Source organism: Thalia democratica, chromosome 1 (assembly GCF_965202585.1).
Source record: "Thalia democratica chromosome 1, ktThaDemo2.hap1.1, whole genome shotgun sequence".
In the NCBI taxonomy this organism is placed as follows: domain Eukaryota; kingdom Metazoa; phylum Chordata; class Thaliacea; order Salpida; family Salpidae; genus Thalia; species Thalia democratica.
The window spans coordinates 79,230,398-79,249,917 of NC_139165.1; the positions used below are offsets into that span (position 1 = coordinate 79,230,398).

At 23.9% G+C, this 19,520-nt stretch overlaps 1 protein-coding gene across 1 annotated transcript; it reads right to left on the minus strand.

Annotated features, from left to right (window-relative positions):
- Positions 1-336: 336 nt before the first annotated feature.
- LOC145839876 (organic cation transporter protein-like) lies at positions 337-13,481 on the minus strand. The gene is made up of 9 exons (XM_082947250.1): positions 13,414-13,481; positions 12,964-13,063; positions 12,651-12,751; positions 8,927-9,059; positions 8,482-8,629; positions 1,894-2,070; positions 1,440-1,549; positions 644-765; positions 337-394 (listed from the first exon to the last, which is right to left on the minus strand). The coding sequence occupies exons 1-9, from the start codon at positions 13,479-13,481 to the stop codon at positions 337-339; spliced, it is 1,017 nt and encodes a 338-aa protein (XP_082803376.1).
- Between the last annotated feature and the right edge of the window lie 6,039 nt (positions 13,482-19,520).

The following is a 19,520-nucleotide window of genomic DNA, read 5'->3' on the forward strand; positions in this document are numbered from 1 at the left end:
TCAAAACAAGCACAAATTACCTAACATAAAAATCGAGAAAAGTTATAAACAAACTCTTATAATCACAAGATCTTTTATAAAATTAATAGAACAAATTTAATACTTTTGAAAGTTTTAAAGTCTCAAATAATTAAACAAGATTAAAACCTATCACTTGTAAAATTTATTAATTTTAATTTAAAAGAGAACTAGATTATAGAAGTTAGAATACTTTATTATAGTGTCAGTGTAGTTTGGATATTACTTTAGTTATTACTACAATTAAGCAGTTTTAACCGCGCAAACGTCTATTATGAAGTTAAATGAAGCTAAATTGTATAAATATATATAATTTTATCAGAAACGAGTCGCCCAAAATCCGTCTGATTTTTCTTCATCGCAGTAAGATTCGAGCCTGTAAGTATTGATAGGTTATAGTTTTTTTTGTTTAAGTATTAAAACATTTATTTTAAAAGTATTAAAACATTTATTACAATCCTTTTATAATAAAAAATATATGTATGTATATATATATCATTATAGCTAGAGAAAAATTACTAAAACAATTTCTAGGTGCAGATAAAAGAAATGTTACACTTTAAAAATTATAGATAACATTAGTTGTAAAGCTAAGATATAAATTATAATCAGTAATGTAACAAACTCTTTCTCTCCATTGTAAAACTTTTCGGCGTCTTCTGTGGAATCCGGCATTTTCTTGCCCGATGTTTCAGGAAACCAAATTGCCAATACTCCAGCAAAAACCGCTAATGTTCCGAATACAACCTAAAGTGAATTTGTATAACTTCTTGAAAAACACTACGAAAAAATATATAGATTGAACCAGAGAAGCATCTAAGCTTTATCGTAATATTGATACAAAACTGTACTTTGTGCACTTTTTCGCCAAGGTGATACTTCTAATGTATTAAAACTTCAATAAAACAAAATCGCTTGAAAAAAAAAAACATTATTCAAAAAACATAACTTTATAAAACAGGTTTTTTACTAACTGTGGTAATGTAGGGAAGGGCGTATTGGAAGCAAATTACGAATGGGGCAATTGTACTTCCAATTCTTCCACAGCTTGCTCCAAATCTCACTGCTTTACTCCTGAATGTTGTACAGTTGTTTTTTCAAAACTACAAGTTTTAGCTTATAATTAGTTAACCTCAAAAAACAGTAAAATTAATAACATTTATCGACAAAAATAAAAGCTTGTTGTTTAAATCAAAGTTAAGTTATTTATTTTTATCTTACCAAACTAATTAATATAATTGTTTTTTGTGTGTGCCATTAAACTTTATTAATTATATTTTTTACAAGATAAAATGGTGGTATAAATTTTATGCTTATTGTTTTCTTTTGTTACTACAAATGTTTATTTGCTTAATCTCACCTGAATAATGTAACACATGTTTATTTTATTATATACAGCTGATCAAATAAACAAAATAAACCTCACCGTAGTCGGGTATATTTCGGCTGTAAAACTGGAAATTATTGCAAATGACGCCGAAATGAACATTTTTTCCGAACAAAACGAAAGCAGTGACAATGTCTTCTTTCACTGTTGAATGTATATAATTTTTATCTTTTTTTTTGCACAGTTATATTAAACTAATATTTTTTAAGTGTAAAAATTGCCTAGTGTAAAAATAATACATCTCAGAATTATTTGGTAATTCTAGGTAAAGATTTTTGATGATTACCGATTACAGATTTTACTTCACTAAACTTCTTTATTTTAAATAAAATCTACAAATGTAAAAGAACTTTTTTTAATAACTAAGAATAAAGTTTTAAAAATTGGTAAATCATTATACGATAGTTATGACAACGCTCGTAATTTAATCTTAATAGTGTTTTTTACACAACAGTTGTGCTTTTGAAAAAAAAATAATACAAACTAACATATAGATTCATAAAACACTATTTTGACAAGTGTCGAGGCAAGACAGCGAACTCCTGCAACAATCATACAAGTACACAAAATAGTTTTCCTTTGAACCTTTCTTCTAGAAATAACAATAAATCCGTAAGCTGGAAATTCGACTAAAGCGTTCAATGCGTTGTTCAAAAATTCACTGCCTGTAAGAATTAGTATAATCAAGAACTTTATTATTTTACTAATCTGTTAAAGTTCTAAAGTTAAATTTTGAGAATAAAAATTGTTGTTGTTTAATTGTTTTATAAAACTTATATAAAACAAGATATATATATACATTATATAAAATCAAGCTGATACTAAAGTATATCTACAATGTTTTACTCCGGTAAGTTAACCTACTATTTGGTTAACATTATACCTTCGATAAAAATAATAAAATTAAATTTCAAAATATTTCTATTTATTTTTAAAAGTCGTTAGTATAAAAAATTATTTTTCACCTATTTAAACCAAATTTTTAAGTGTGAAATTTTAATCTTAAAGTCTAGAGTCCAATGTTAAACAACAACAACAAAATAAAACAAAAAATAAAACGAAAACTAATAAAAACAAAACGTTTATTAATTTAAAACTTACCAGGTAAAGAGCTAGCGTTCATAGATAGACCAAAGTAAACCATGGAATTTACAAACCAGCAAATTGATATATTATAAGTGATCAGTCTCATTTTACGGTGTTTAAACAATTCCTTAATTGAGTTCGACTCTTTTATTTCGTTAACATCCTGTTTTGGATTCAGTTATAACTATTAATTTAGAACTTAATGAACTTCAAGTTAACCTTAAGAAAACTATTTTCAAATAATATTAAAAACCGTACTAGCAAGTATTTATACTCAAGAACTTAAAACATTTTTGTCCAAAGTTTTAAAAAAAACGTACATAAATTTGTAACTGTATGCATCTTAAGTAAATAAACAAAAGTGTTTGATTTTAAAGAATATTCTATACATTTAAAAATAATTTTATAACCCGATTTCTCATTAACTTAATTTTTAAAAGTTGAAACTAAAATTACCAGAGCATAATTAAATTTGTCTTTTATTTTAGCTTTTTCCCAAAGATCATCTGAAAAAACCTTCCCATTTCGTTTTATCATCCTTTCACAAATCTTTTTCGCTTCTGAATTCTTTCCGTGGTCAAAAAGCCATCTAAAAATAGAGTATTAGTTTATAAAACAAAAATAAAATTGTTTTTGCAAATTTTATCTGAATAGTTTATGTCAACTTATTGATGATTTACCTTAAAAATATTAAAAGGTGAGAAATAAGCTTGAAGCTTTATTAAATTATTGCTAAAAATGACATAAACTTCAGGTTTATAACTATTATCTAGTGCAAAAAGGAAGATGCATTTATTTGGAATCTTGTTATTTTTAGCTTAAAAAACTCACTAAAAAATAATTTTAAAAAATCATAGAAAAAATAATAAAAAAAAAAAAATTTTAATTCATAGAGAATTTCGATACCTTAATTTGTTGAAAAACAGTATAAATGTATAACTATTTAAAGTAAAACTTTTGTTATTATTGAGTTTGTTACAAATTTTAATGATTCGCATAGATTAAAATTGTATTTTTTTCAAAGTTTTAAAGTTACGTAAATATAAAGAACTAATTAAGTATGCTTCAAACTTTACTAAATAAAACGAACAAGTGTAAAGCAGCAAATAATTCAAAACGAATGTAAAATAATAAAATGTTCTGTAATACTTTACATATTTTCAAACAATAACAAAAATTTTGAGAATATACTTTTTAATTAAAGCTAGACTTAATAAGACAACAATTGTTATGAAATTTCAAAGTATTTGAATAGGTAAACAATAAAACGCATATAACATAGAGAAAGTTATTAAACGTTAATGGCTTCTGAATTCAAGCTTTTGTTTGTTAACTCTTGTAGCTAAGTGAAAAGTAAATACAATTTTATTGCCGCAATAAGTACACATTTACGTAAAAGTTAAATTTTTTTATTTATATTTATCATTTTTAATTAACATTTCATTTAGTGTTTATAACAACAGCTTAGCAACATAAAAAACAAAATACAAGTTATTGTAAACGTTTTATATGTTAAAGATTTACTCTAAAATCTACTAAAAAAATAGCTGCAAATAGTTATATTTTTATTATTTATATAACTAAAAGTTTTCAGACAAATAAACCAGACGTCATTTAGGTATAAAAATTCTTAAAAGCTTTGTTAAATTTTTTTAAATTAGTTAGTTTGTTTTGGATGATTGCTTATACTCTTAAGACAAAATAACATTAAGTAAGTTATCATCGTAACAAAATTGATTTAAAAAAATCTTATAAATACAGGTCACGTCTATATGTTTCATGGGTCAATAATAACTTTTTAATTTACGTAAAAAAAGTAAACACTTTTTAATGTTTTACGTATTTTTTCGACTATTACATAAAATAGTGATTTTTGTTTACCCAATGCCCTTATATAACTGTTAATCATGTATAAAGAAAAACGTTCATTTAAAAAAGTCTGAACAATCTCAGTATTTTGAATGTTTTGTTGAAATAGCTCTTTCAGCTTTGCTTTAATTAACTTCACTTGGTACTTTCCAATAATTTTTTGTATAAAAATAACTCTCACGCCTACATTAATGTAACGTGTTGATTCCAAAAACACATTTAGATAATTCTACAGAAATACTTTTTGCGCATTTTTTGCACAAAACCATCAAAAGCTAGAGCTCAAAGTTTCATCAGGTATTTTGAAGCTTTAAAAATAATGTTTTCAAATAAATTTTACAAATTATGTAGTTCTGTATTTTACTAAATGTTTTAAAAGTTTTAGATTGAAAAATTGTCACGAAAATGTATAACTGATTGAAAATTTATTATTAAAAAGAATTTTAATACGCAATATTTTGACACAAGAATTAAAAAGCACTTGAGTTACATAAATCAGTATGTTCCAACAAAAATTTTACTCATCGTTTATTCTAGTTTAGTTTTAATTACAGTTTAAAAAATACTTTCAATAACAAATGAGATTGTTTTTTTCTATTTCCAAAAATATTCGTTTAATAAAAAAAGATCATTAAAAGCTGGAATTTATGTTGAGGTAGCCAAAAGGAAGTTTTATGACTAAAAAAGTTTATCTATATGTAAACTGTCAATCTTTAAAATATTCGTTTCAAAACCAATTTACAATAATTCAATAAAAGTTATGGATGTAATTATAACAATATTTAATATGTCGTTAAAAAGTTTTATTATTACCCTCTTTAATGTCAAGTACGCACAGCACAATAAATAAATCCGTTACAAAAACAGCATAAGTTTATATTCAACACAAAAAACAAAACACTTTGAAAGTTCAAACAAAACAAATAATTGTTTTATACAGACTAAATATGCGTATAAAAAATCATAGGAGACTTATTTACGACTTGGTTACGAATATATAGATCTTAAATTAGCTTGTTTCGTTTTTTTGCAGCGAAACTGGACTATTATCGTCCTTATTAATTATAAAAAATAAAGTTTAATTCGGCATATTTTAAATCAATCAAAGTTAATTAAACAACAAAGAAAAACATTAAACAAGCACAGTTTATCGCAGATGAAAACTTTACATGCGGCGTTCTATTTATATCAAGTCGATAAAGTGTTAGTTTATAAACCATAAGGCAGCTAAACAAATAAATTTACAATATGTACGTGACTGCTATTTTTTTATATTTGCAGCTAAACGAGTTTGAATTGTTAAAACTGAGTTTACGAAAATTGATTTGTCTTTTATCATTGAATTTATTACTTGTTTTTCTCAAACTTGTTTTTCATTTAAAGCTACTGACTATTTTAAAATTTCATGTTGAAAAATTAACATGTTGTTTATTTAATGATTTTTTTTAGTTATTGTCATCACTATAACAAATAATGTTTTGTTTTATTTATTGTTTTTATTTTAATTTTGATATTTAAAAATTCTATAATAGAAATAAACAAAAATTTTAAGCAAAAAAAAATTTCAAAAGGTAAAAATGCTGAAAACTTAAAACAAAAACAATTAAAAATACTCTTAAAGTTGCTTTAATTTCAAATTTTTTCTACAAAAATTTATCAATCATTTAGTAAAAATGGGAATAAAAAATTATATATATTTTAGTTTTTTAATATAAAAAAACAAAAAAAGTAAAGTTATATCCCATGGCAAAAGACATACTGTTCACTTTATTTTTAACCTGAAAAACTTAATAAGAATAATGTAAAATTAATTTAAAAACGAAAACTAGTTTATAAAAAAAATCTTGTCTAAAATCATATTAATAAACATTGAATTTATGTAAAATAGTATGAAGTATTACATTTTAAAAACATTAAGTAAAAATAAAGCAAACTGTAAGTTATACAAGCTTCTATATTTCACAGTTAATTTAGAAACTGGATAAAATATTTTCAATATTTATACGATAGCAATGCTTATAAAGCGTTTAGACTTTTAGTGATTAATTGAGTCAGATGTTATGATTATAATATTTACTTGATTATTGGCTGATTTAATCGGAAGCACGCGATTTAGTTTACTGTAAACAGTCGTAAGGTATTTTGTAAGTTGTTTAAAGAAGCTTATTTAAGATTTTAAAACAAATAATATTTAGTTTGATGTTATGTGCTTAAGCATGGATGTTTTCTGATATTATTGATCACGAAATTCAGCAGTAAATTAATAGCGATACAAAAAATGAGCTGGCAAACAGAACTTTTGTTTATTTTGTTTATCTAATTTTATGTTTATACGTTTAATCGAATATTAACAAGTGCTAAAAATAAAATAAAAAAAACTTAAACTCAACATTAACAATAGTAATATTATTCTTAGTTAGTGTTAGTTGGGTTCTACTGCTGCTAATATGATACTTTTTAATGTAAATTTTTATGTTTACTAAAAGTTGTTACAAGTTAAAACAACACAACTCAAATATTACTTTTGAGTTTTCTTGTTAATTAGAAACTGCTTAAAGGTAAAGGTTTTGAACAAATAAAGTTTTTTTTTGTATTTCGTAAATTTGACATAATTTGCGGAATATACATACCTTTAAACTTGCTAAAAGCCTACTGTAGACTTTTGGTGTTCATACTTTGTTTGTACTTAAGCAAAATTAACACTGACTTTATAAAACTTTAGTAGATATAAGAAACAGAATATTTTATAAGATTATGTATAACAGTTTCAATAAAGTTACCTTTTATAAATAATAAACTAGCAGTCAAATTGGCTAACAGTAATATCAGATAGAGTTATAAGTTTGTTTTTATTTTTGTTCAGCTCTATCAAAGTTTAGAAAAAAACCGAAATACAAAGTTTATATAATTGTTAATTAGAAACTAGTTTTACTTTTAAAGAGCTTGAAAGCAGTCAAAAGTCAGCATTAGAAATTGAAAAAAAAAAAAAAAGTTTTATTGTAATTATGTCTTACTGAAGTTCAATCGATCGAAACTTATTGAACTTAATATCACTTTATATCGAGTTTAGACAAAACACATCCTTTTCTTAAAAACGGAGTTTTTACTACTTTTTATTGTAATGATTGAAGTAAGTTGTTAATTGATTGAATTTAAATAAATGTAAAATTATACAGCTGTAATAAAAATAGGCTTGCAATTTTTTAAAGTAGAAAATCGATATTAGTTCAAAAAAAAAAAAAAAGAAAAATTTTATAGATAACATCACTAAATAAAGACTATACTTATATTTAAACCAATGATTCTGACGAAAATACTCGTCAGGAAAAATTATAAACTGTTTTTATACGGAAATTTTGTATTTCCTGCAATAACAATGTGCTTCAAATTAACGATTTTATCGATTAGATGTTTATTGAGCGTAATAAGCTTCTGAGTAAACAACTTGCAATATAATCGTTAATTGAAACAGATAGAACAGCACGTGAATAGTTTTTACTGTAAATATTGTTATCAAAGTTATTTAAAGTATCCTTAACCATTATAGACAGCAAACTCCGGCCACAATCATACAAGTGCACAAAATTGTTTTTCTTTGAACTTTTCTTCTAGAAAGAACAATAAATCCGTAAGCTGGAAATTCGACTAAAGCGTTCAACGCGTTGTTCAAAAAGTCACTGCTTGTAGAAGTTAGAAACATCAAGAACTTATTATTTTATTAATCTGTTAAAGTTCTAAATTTTAATTTTGGAAAACAGTTGCTGTTGTTTAAGTGTCTTATAAAACTTATATCAAACAAGATATGTATACATTATGTAAAAGTAAGCTGATACAAAAGCATGTCTATAATGTTATACTCCGATAAGTTTATCTACTACTTGGTTAATATTATACTCTTATAGTAAGAACAAAAATTAAATTTCAAAATATTTAATATTTCTCAATCTATTTTTAAAAGTCGTTACTATAAAGAAATATTGTTCCACCTATTTAAGCTAAATTGTTAAGTTGAAAATTTTAAATTCAAAAATCTACAGTCCCATGACAAACAACAAAAACAAAAGTACACGAAAATAAAACAAAACAAATAAAAACAAAATGTTTATTAGTTTAAAACTTACCAGATAAAGAGCTAGCATTCATAGATAGACCAAAGTAAACCATGGAATTTACAAACCAACAAATTGATATGTTATAAGTAATCAGTCTCATTTTACGATGCTTGAACAAATCCTTCATTGAGTTTGATTCTTTTACTTCATTATCATCCTGTTTTTTTTTTATTTCAGCTATAACTATTACTTTAGCGATTTATGAACTTTAAGTTAGCTTTTAAAAAACTATTTTCAAGTAATATTAAAAACCGTACTAACAAATCTGTTCAAGTATTAAAAACAGTTTTGTCCAAAGTATTTAAAAATAAACTTCCATAAACTTGTAACTGTATGCATCTTAAGTAATTATATATAATTATTTGATTAAAAAGAATGTTCTATACAATTATAAATGGTTTTATAAACCGATTTCTTATCAATTCTGTTTTTTAAAAGTTGAAACAAAAGTTACCAGAGCATAATTGAATTTATCTTTTATTTTAGCTTTTTCCCAAAGATCATCTGAGAAAACCTTCCCATTTCTTTTTATCATCCTTTCACAAATCTTTTTCGCTTCTGGATTCTTTCCGTTGTCAAAAAGCCATCTGAAAATAGATTTTTAGTTATTTTAAAAAAAACAAGTTGTTTTTGATAATATTATTTGAGAGTATATGCCAACTTAATGTTGATTTACCTTTAAAGTATTAAAAAATTAGAGATAACCTAAAGTATCTATTAAATTTATACTAAAAATGACACAAATTTTAGGTTGATGACTACAATTCAGTGCAAAAATGAAGGTGTCTTTATTTCCAATCTTATTATTAAAACCTTAATAAACTCACTAAGTAAAATAATTTTTAAAAAACTATGGAAAATTGTTTTTTATCTCTTAGAAAAAATATATAACTAAATCTTGTCAAAAAAAGAACGGTGTAAATGTATAATTATTTTAAAAGATTATTTACTATTAATAAATTTTAATTATTTGCATAAAATTAAATTGTTTGTTTGCAAACTTTAAGTTTTTAAAAACAAAACAAAATAAAATCTTACAATACAAATATAAAATAATAAAATGTTTCGTAATGCTTTACAAATTTTCATACAATTACAAAAATTTTGAGAATTTACTTTTAGTTTAAACTAGACATAATAAGACCACGAATTGTTATGAAATTCCAAAGTATTTGAATAGGTAAACAATAAAACGCCTAAAACATAGAGAAAGTATATTCCGCAAATTATGTAAAATTTAGGAAATACTGAAAAAACTTTATTTGTTCAAAACTATTACCTTTTGGCAGTTTCTAATTAACAAGAAAACTCAAAAACAATATTTAAGTTGTGTTGTTTTTATTTAAAACGACATTTAGTAAACATATTAAAAAAACATTTATAAGTATTATATTTAGCAGCAGTAGAAGCCCTACACCATAAACTAAGAATAATATTGCTATTGCTGAAGTTAAATTTAAGTTTTTTTATTTTAATTTTAACATTAATAAATGTAAATTTAAAAGTATAATTACAAAGTAAGATAAAAAAAATAGATACAAATTCTGTTTGTCAGCTCATTTTAGGTATCTCCGTTAATTTACTGGTTAATTTCGTTATCAATATTATCAGCAAACATCCATGCTTAAGCACATAACATCAAACTAAATATTATTGTGTTAGTAAAAACTGAAATAAGCTTCTCTAAACCACATACAAAATACCTTACGACTGTTTACATCTATTTAAACTTGCTAAAAGCCTACTATAGACTTTTGTTGCTCATATTTTGTTCGTACCTAAATTAACACTTTTTTTGTAAGACTTTATGATATAAGAAACAGAATGTTTTATAAGATTGTGTTTAACTGTTTTAATAAAGTTACCTTTTATAAATAATAAACTAGCAGTTAAGTTGGCTAACAGTAATATCAGATAGAGTTATAAGTTTGTTTTAATTTTTGTTCAGCTCTATCAAAGTTTAGAAAAAAACCGATGTACAACGTATATATAATTGTTAATTAGAAAATAGTTTAACTTTTAAGAGCTGGAAAGCAGCCAAAAGTAAACAGAAAAAAAAAAGTTTTATTGAAAAACAGTCTTACTGAAGTTCAATCGATTGAAATTTATTGAATTAAATATAACTTTTTATCAAATTAAGACAAAACACATCCTTTTCTTAGCAACGAAGTTTTTACTTTTTTTATCGCACTCTCATTAAAGTAAGTTATTAATTGATTGAATTTAAAAAACTGTAAAATTATACAGCTGTAATAAGAATAAACTTGCAATTGTTCAAAGTAGAAAAAGCTGAATGAGTTTTAGAAAAAATAAGAAGAATTTGTTAGATATTATCACCAGCTAAAAGACCAAACCTATATTTAAACCAATGATTCTGACGTAAATACTCGTCAGGAAAAATTATAAACTGTTTTTATACGGAAATTTTGTATTTCCTGCAATAACAATGTGCTTCAAATTAACGATTTTATCGATTCGATGTTTATTGAGCGTAATAAGCTTCTGAGTAAACAACTGGCAATAAAATCGTTAACTAAAACAGATAGAACATCAAGTAAATAATGCTTACTATAAATATTGTTATCAAGTTATGAAAAATATACTTAACTATTGTAGTCGCGATTAATTTCAATGCATATGGTATTAAGGAAAAGTTCCAAGAACTTTATACTTATTCATCTCTCTTGTTTGCTAGTGTGTGTATTAAATATTCTTGCTACAAGTCTTTTGCATGTTTTTACTAAAGTTTGATTCACATTGAAACTGTTTGTTTGAAAAATTATAAGTTTTGAATGAAGTTTTTTACGGCTGTTTGGGTTATGTTTATATATTAAAAAAAAGTTTTACTTCAACATAGCTTTATTTAAATACCAATACTTTTTTTTCAACATAAACAAGTTTTATACTAACAATAATATTAACGATAACGCTCTTAACATTTTTAGCAAATTTTGTTTCGAAATATAATTTTAATCACAACAATATATCAAATAAAAACTTTAATCATAAATCTATCTTTCTTACTTGTTAATACAATCGTTTGTATAATTTTTTACTGAAACCAAAAATACTAAGTTATATTTACAACAACGCAAGAAATTTGCAATGATTGATCTTTATTTCTAAAACTACTTAAATATAAACACAAAACTAGAAGTTAGAGAAAGACGGATGAAAGATGTATCGAAAATTTAGAATAAATCTCAGAATAAAAAAAACTAAAAAAAATACTTGTTCAAAAAACGTGCTAAGTCATTCTAAAGTGCAACATAAATATTTAAAACTATTTTGAACTCCAAACAAGAAATAGTGTTATTGTTAAGTGTTGATTAGCAAAATCATATAAATAAATGTGCAAAACGTTTAATAATTAATAGTTTTTGTTGTAAAAAATACTTTAAAAGTTATTTAATTTTGTATTTTGATTATATAAAAAAATTCATTTAAAGTATTTTAATTGTATGACATTAACAAGTTTTTGTCGTTATGAGAAAATAAAATGAAATATTAAAATAAGCACAAATTACCTAACATAAGAAACTAGAAAAATTATAAATAAGCTGTTATAATCTTAATACTTTTTATAAAGTTCATAGAACAAATTTGATACTTTAATTTAAAATTTCAAGTGTTGAATAATTAAAATAGTTTAACAAAAGTGAACACTGGTGATATTTTAAATTTTAGAGAAAACTAGATTACAGAAGTTACAGTAATTTATCATAGTATTAGTGTAGTTTAAAAAGTATAGTTAACTTTAGTTTTTACTACAGTTAAATAGCTTTAAGTGCGCAACGTCTTTTATGAAGTTATAAGAAGCTAAGTTATATAAATATATATAATTTTATCAGAAACGAGTCGCCCAAAATCCGTCTGATTTTTCTTCATCGCAGTAAGATTCGAGCCTGTAAGTATTGATTGGTTATAATATTTTTGTTTAAGTATTAAAACATTTTTTACAATCCTGTTATTATTAAAAATGATGTATTATTCGTTATGGCTGAAAAAAAGTTACTAAGACAATTTCTAGGTGTAAATGAAAAAATTGTTAGACTTTAAAAATTATAAAAAGTAAGTGAAATAAAAAAACATTTGTGGGTAATATTAGTTTTAATAATAAAACTAAGATATCAATAATCAACAGCAATGCAACAAACTCTTTCTCTCCATTTTAAAACTTTTCAGCGTCTTCTGTGGAAACCGGCATTTTCTTGCCCAACGTTTCAGGAAACCAAATTGCCAATACTCCAGCAAAAACCGCTAATGTTCCGAATACAACCTAAAAGTATGTTTGTACTATTCCGTTGAAAATAAAACTATGAAAAAAGAAATATATTGAACCAGAGATGTATCAAAGCTTTATAGTAATACCAATATATATATGTAATTTATGCACTTTTCCGTCATAGTGATACTTCTAATGTATTTAAACTTCAATACAACAAAATCGCTTGTAAAAACATAACTTTATAAATCAGGACTTTTACTAACTGTGGTAATGTAGGGTAGGGCGTACTGGAAGCAAATTACGAATGGTGCAATTATACTTCCAATTCTTCCACAGCTTGCTCCAAATCTCACTGCTTTACTCCTGAATGGTGTACAATTGTTTGTTAAAAATTCTTTTTTGTAGGTTATTGTTAGTTAACCTCAAAATACAGTAAAAGTGATAGTTTTTACGAGAAAAATAAAAAATTATGTTAAAATCAAGATAAAGTTATTTATTGTTATCATTATAAACTTATTAATATAAATGGAATATTATTTTCCGGATGTCATTTAAAATATATTAATGATACTTTTTTTACAGGAGAAAATGGTAGAATGAGTTTTATGTTTTTTTAATTCTTTTGTTACTACAAATTTTTATTCGCTTAATCTTTTATGACTGATGTAAAATATTTTTTATTATATGCAGCTGATCAAATAAACAAGATAAACCTCACTGTAGTCGGGTATATTTCGGCTGTAAAACTGGAAATTATTGCAAATGATGCAGAAATGAACATTTTTCCGAACAAAACGAAAGCAGTCACAATGTCTTCTTTTACTGTTGAATGTATATAAAATTTTTATCTTACTTTTGCACAGTTATATTAAGCTAATATTTCTTAAGTGTAAAAATTGCCTAGTGTAAAAATAATACATCTCAGAATTATTTGGTAAATCTAGGTAAAGCTTTTTTATGATTACCGATAACAGAATTTACTTCACTAAACTTCTTTAGTTTAAAAAAAATATACAAAAGTAAAAGAACTTTTTTTAATAATTAAAAATAAAGTTTTAAAAATTGATAAATCTTTATACGATAGCTTTGACAAAGATCGTAATCTAACCTTATAAGTGTTTTTGCACAACAGTTGTGCTTATTAAATAATTAATTCAAACTCACATATAGATTCATAGAACACTATCTTGACAAGTGTCGAGGCAAGACAGCAAACTCCGGCAACAATCATGCAAGTGCACAAAATTGTTTTTCTTTGAACTTTTCTTCTAGAAAGAACAATAAATCCGTAAGCTGGAAATTCGACTAAAGCGTTCAATGCGTTGTTCAAAAAGTCACTGCCTGTAGAAGTTAGAAACAGCAAGAACTTATTATTTTATTAATATGTTAAAGTTCTAAAGTTTAATATAGTGAATAAGAATTGTTGTTGTTTAAGTGTTTTATAAAACTTACATCAAACAAGATATATAAACATTGTATAAAATTAAGCTGATACTAAAGTATATCTAAGTTTACTACTACTACTATCTAAGTTTGGTTAACATAATACTCTTATTAAAGTATAAAAAAGATAAAAATAATAAATCGATAAAAAAAATAAAATTAAATTTTAAAATGTTTCATAATTATCTATTTATTTTTAAAAGTCGTTAGTATAAAAAATTATTTTCCACCTATTTAAACTAAATTTTTAAGTGTAAAATTTTAAATTTAAAAATCTACCTTCCAATGTCAAACAACAAAAACAAAAGAAAACAAAAAATAAAACGAAAACTAATAACACAAAACGATTATTAATTAAAAACTTACCAGATAAAGAGCTAGCGTTCATAGATAGACCAAAGTAAACCATGGAATTTACAAACCAACAAATTGATATGTTATAAGTGATCAGTCTCATTTTACGATGCTTGAACAAATCCTTGATTGAGTTTGATTCTTTTACTTCATTATCATCCTGTTTTTTTCATTCTAGCTATAACTATTATTTTAGTGATTTATGAACTTTAAGTTAGCTTTTAAAAAACTATTTTCAAATAATATTAAAAACCGTACTAGCATATCCATATGCTCAAGAAGTTAAAACAGTTTTGTTCAAAGTTAAAAAAAAACTTACATAAACTTGTAACTGTATGCATCTTAAGCAAACATACAAAAGTGTTTGATTTTAAAGAATATTCTGTACAATTATAAATAATTTTGACTATTGATTTTTATTAACTTTATTTTTTAAAAGTTGAAACTAAAATTACCAGAGCATAATTAAATTCGTCTTTTATTTTAGCTTTTTCCCAAAGATCATCTGAAAATACCTTCCCATTTCTTTTTATCATCCTTTCACAAATCTTTTTCGCTTCTGAATTCTTTCCGTGGTCAAAAAGCCATCTAAAAATAGAGTAATAGTTTATAAAACAAAAAAACATTGTTTTTGCAAATATTATCTGAATAGTTTATATTAACTTATTGATGATTTACCTTAAAAATATTAAATGGTGAGAAATAAGCTAAAAGCTTTATTAAATTAATGCTAAAAATGACAAAAACTTCAGGTTTATAACTATTATCTAGTGGAAAAAGGAAGATGTATTTATTTTAAATCTTATTATTTGTAGCTTAAGAAACTTACTAAGAAACATAATTTAAAAAATCATAGATAAAATAATAGAATTTTTTTTTTTATTTAATAGAAAATTTCGATACCTAAAATTGTGAAAAAACAGTGTAAATGTATAACTATTTAGAGTAAAACTTTTATTATTACTGAGTTTTTTACGAATTTTAATGATTCGCATAGATTTAAATTGTTCGTTTTCATAGTTTTAAAGTTACGTAAATATAAAGAACTAATTAAGTATGCTTCAAACTTTACTAAATAAAACGAACAATTGTAAAGCAGCAAATTATTCTAAACGAATGTAAAATAATAAAGTGTTTCGTAATACTTTACATATTTTCAAACAATAACAAAAATTTTGAGAATATATTTTTTAATTAAAGCTAGACGTAATAGGACAAAAAAAAAATTATGAAATTCCAAAGTATTTGAATAGGTAAACAATAAAACGCCTAAAACATAGAGAAAGTTATTAAATGTTAATGACTTCTGAATTCAAGTTTTTGTTTGTTAACTCTTGTAGCTAAGAGAAAAGCAAATACAGTTTTCTTGCCGCAATAAGTACACATTTAAGTAATAGTTAAGTTTATTTATATTTACCATTTATAATAAATATTTCACTTAGTGTTTATAACAACAGCTTAGCAACATAAAAAAACATAATACAAGTTATCGTAAATGTTTTATATCTTACTATAAAATCTACTTTAAAAATAGTTGCAAATAGTTATATTTTTGATTATTAGTATAACATGAAAGCTTTCAGACAAATAAACCAGCTGTCATTTAAGTATAAAATTCTTTAACATTTTCTCAATAAGTTAGTTTGTTATGGATTATTGTTTTTACTCTTAAGACTAAGTAATTAGTTAATTAGAAGTAAGTCATCATCGTAACAAAATTGAATAAAAAAATTTATTTAAATACAGGTCACGTCTATATGTTTCATAGGTCAATAATATCTTTTAAGTTACGTAAAAAAGATAAACACTATTTAATGTTTTACGTATTTTTTCGACTATTACATAAAATAGTGACTTTTGTTTACCAAATGCCCTTATATAACTGTTTATCATGTATCAAGGAAAACATTCATTAAAAAAAGTCTGAACAATCTCAGTATTTTGAATGTTTTGTGGAAATAGCTTTCAACTTTGCTTTAATTAACTTCACTTGGTACTTTCCAATTATTTAAGTCTCACGCCTACATTAATGTAACGTGTTGATTCCAAAAACCCGTATAGATATTTAATAGAATTGCTTTTTCGTGCATTTTTTACACCAAACCATTAAAAGCCAGAGTTTAAAGTTTCATCAAGTGTTTCAAAGCTTAAAAAATAATGTTTTCAAATTAGTTTTACAACTTTTGTAGTTTTGTATTTTATTAAATGTTTTAAAGGTTTTGGAAAAAAAAATTGTCTAGACAATTTGAACTGATTGAAAATTTATTATTGAAAAGAGTTTTAATACATATGTCGTATTTCAAAATAAAAGTTAAAGTGCACTTGAGTTACATAAACCAGTTTGTTCCATCAAAACTTTTACTCATCGGGTATTTTAGTTTAATATTAATTACAGTCTTAAAAATACTTTCCAACAAAAATGAGTTTACTTTTTGTTTTTTCTAAAAATACTTGCTTTAAAATAAAAATCATTAAAAGCTGGAATTTATATTCAGGTGGCCAAAAGGAAATTTTATGACTAAAAAGTTTATGTAAACTGTCAATCTTTAAAATATTCGTTACAAAACCAATTTACAATAATACAATTAAAGTTATGGATGTAATTATAACAATATTTACCATGTCGTATAAAGTTTTATTATTACCCTCTTTTATGTCAAGTACGCACAACACAATAAATAAATCCGATACAAAAACAGCAAAAGTTCATATTCAATACAAAAACACTTTAAAAGTACAAATACAACAAATAATGTTTAATACAGACTAAATATGCGTATAAAAGTCATAAGAGACTTGTTTACGATTTGGTTACGAATATATGTATCTTAAAATAGCTTTATTTGTTGTTTTGTAGCGAAACTGGACTAATATTGTCCTTATTGATTATAAAAACTAAAGTTTAAGTTCGACACATTTGAAATCAATACAAAGTTAATGAAACAAACAAAGAAAAGCATTTTGACAAGCACGGCTTGTGGCATATGAAAGCTTTACATGCGGCGTTCTATTTATATCAAGTCGATAAAGTGTTAGTTTATAAATCATAAGGCAGCTAAACAAATAAATTTTCAATTCGTATTTGACTGCTATCTTTTTAATATTTGCAGCTAAACGAGTTAGAATTGTTAAAACTGAGTTTACGAAAATTGATTTGTCTTTTTTTACAAATTGAAAAGTTGTTATTCTCAATCGTAGTTTTTAATTAAAGTTACTGTGCATTTTAAAACTTTATGTTGAAAAATGAACTTGTTGTTTATAATAAGTTTTATCTTTTGTTTTAAAATTATTTATATTACCATATCAAAAGATGATTTGCTTTACTTGTTGTATTCGTTTTAACTTTAGTTTTAAAAACTTCTGGAATAGAATTAAACAAATATTTTAAGCAAAAAAAAGTCAAAAGGTAAAAATCTTGAAAACTTAAAACAAATACAAATTTAAAACATTATTAAAGTTGTTTTTATTTCAAAATTATTCAGCAAATATTAATTAATCATCTTGTAGAAAGTGTAATAAGAAACTAAAAAACATGTTTGATTTTTTTATATATAACACTTAAAAAAAAAAGTTATATCCCATGGCAAAAGACATACTGTTCACTTTATTTTTAACCTGAAAAACTAAATAAGAATAATGTAAAATTAATTTAAAAACGAAAACTAGTTTATCAAAAAAGAATCTTGTCTAAACTCATATTAATAAACATTGAATTTATGTAAAATAGTATGAAGTATTACATTTTAAAAACATTAAGTAAAAATAAAGCAAACTGTAAGTTATACAAAATGAGAACTAGCTTCTATATTTCACCGTTAATTTAGAAACTAGATAAAATATTTTCAATATTTATACGATAGCAATGCTTATAATGCGATTAGACTTTTTTTAAATTAATAATCGAGTCAGGTGTTATGATTATAAGATTTACTTGATTATTGGCTGATTTATTCGGAAGCATGCGATTTAGTTTACTGTAAACAGTCGTAAGGTATTTGTAAGTGATTTAAAGTAGATTATTTTGGTTTTTACTAACAAAATAATATTTAGCTCGATATTCTAAACTTTAGCATGGATGTTTTCTGATAATATTGATAACGAAATTCAGCAGTAAATTAATGGCGATACCAAAAATGAGCTGACAAACATAATTTGTATTTATTTTATCTAACTTTGTAATTATACTTTTAAATTTACATTTATTAGTGTTAAAATTAAAATAAAAAATCTTTAATTTAACTTCAACGATAGTAATATTATTGTTATTTATGGTGTCGGGCTCCTACTGCTGGTAAATATAATACTTTTTATTGTTTTTTTAATATGTTTGCTAAAAGTCGTTTTAAGTTAAAACAAAACAACTTAAATATTGCTTTTAAGTTTTCTTGTTAACTAAAACTTGCCAAAATGTAAAGGTTTTGAACAAATAAAGGTTTTATTGACTTAAGTATTTCGTAAATTTGACATATTTTACGGAATATACATAAATTCATACTTGCTAAAAGCCTACTGTAGACTTTTGTTGTTCATATTTTATTTGTACTTTAATCAAAATTAACACTAGTTTTGTAAGACTTTAGTAGATATAAAAAAACAGAATTTTTTATAAGAATGTGTTTAATTGATTTAATAAAATTACATTTAATAAATAATAAACTAGCAGTTAAGTTGGCTAACAGTAATATCAGGTAGAGTTATAAGTTTGTTTTAATTTTTGTTCAGCTCTATCATAGTTTAGAAAAAAACCGAAGTACAGCGTATATATAATTGTTAATTAGAAAATAGTTTTACTTTTAAAGAGCTGGAAAGCAGCCAAAAGTAAACAGAAAAAAAAAAGTTTTATTGAAAAACAGTCTTACTGAAGTTTAATCGATTGAAATTTATTGAATTAAATATCACTTTTTATCAAATTAAGACAAAACACATCCTTTTCTTAGCAACGAAGTTTTTACTTTTTTTTTATCGCACTGTCATTAAAGTAAGTTATTAATTGATTAAATTTAAAAAAACTGTAAAATTATAC

Bases quoted from the DNA above. Each gene is read 5' to 3' on its own strand.
- LOC145839876 (XM_082947250.1), bottom strand. From the start codon at position 13,481: ATGTTCATTTCTGCATCATTTGCAATAATTTCCAGTTTTACAGCCGAA. The intron at 8,630-8,926 runs GTAACTTTTGTT...AAAAAAAAACAG, and splicing joins ATAAATTCAATTATGCTCTG to GATGATAATGAAGTAAAAGA. The intron at 395-643 runs GTTTGTTACATT...CAATACTTACAG, and splicing joins TTTTACAATGGAGAGAAAGA to GCTCGAATCTTACTGCGATG.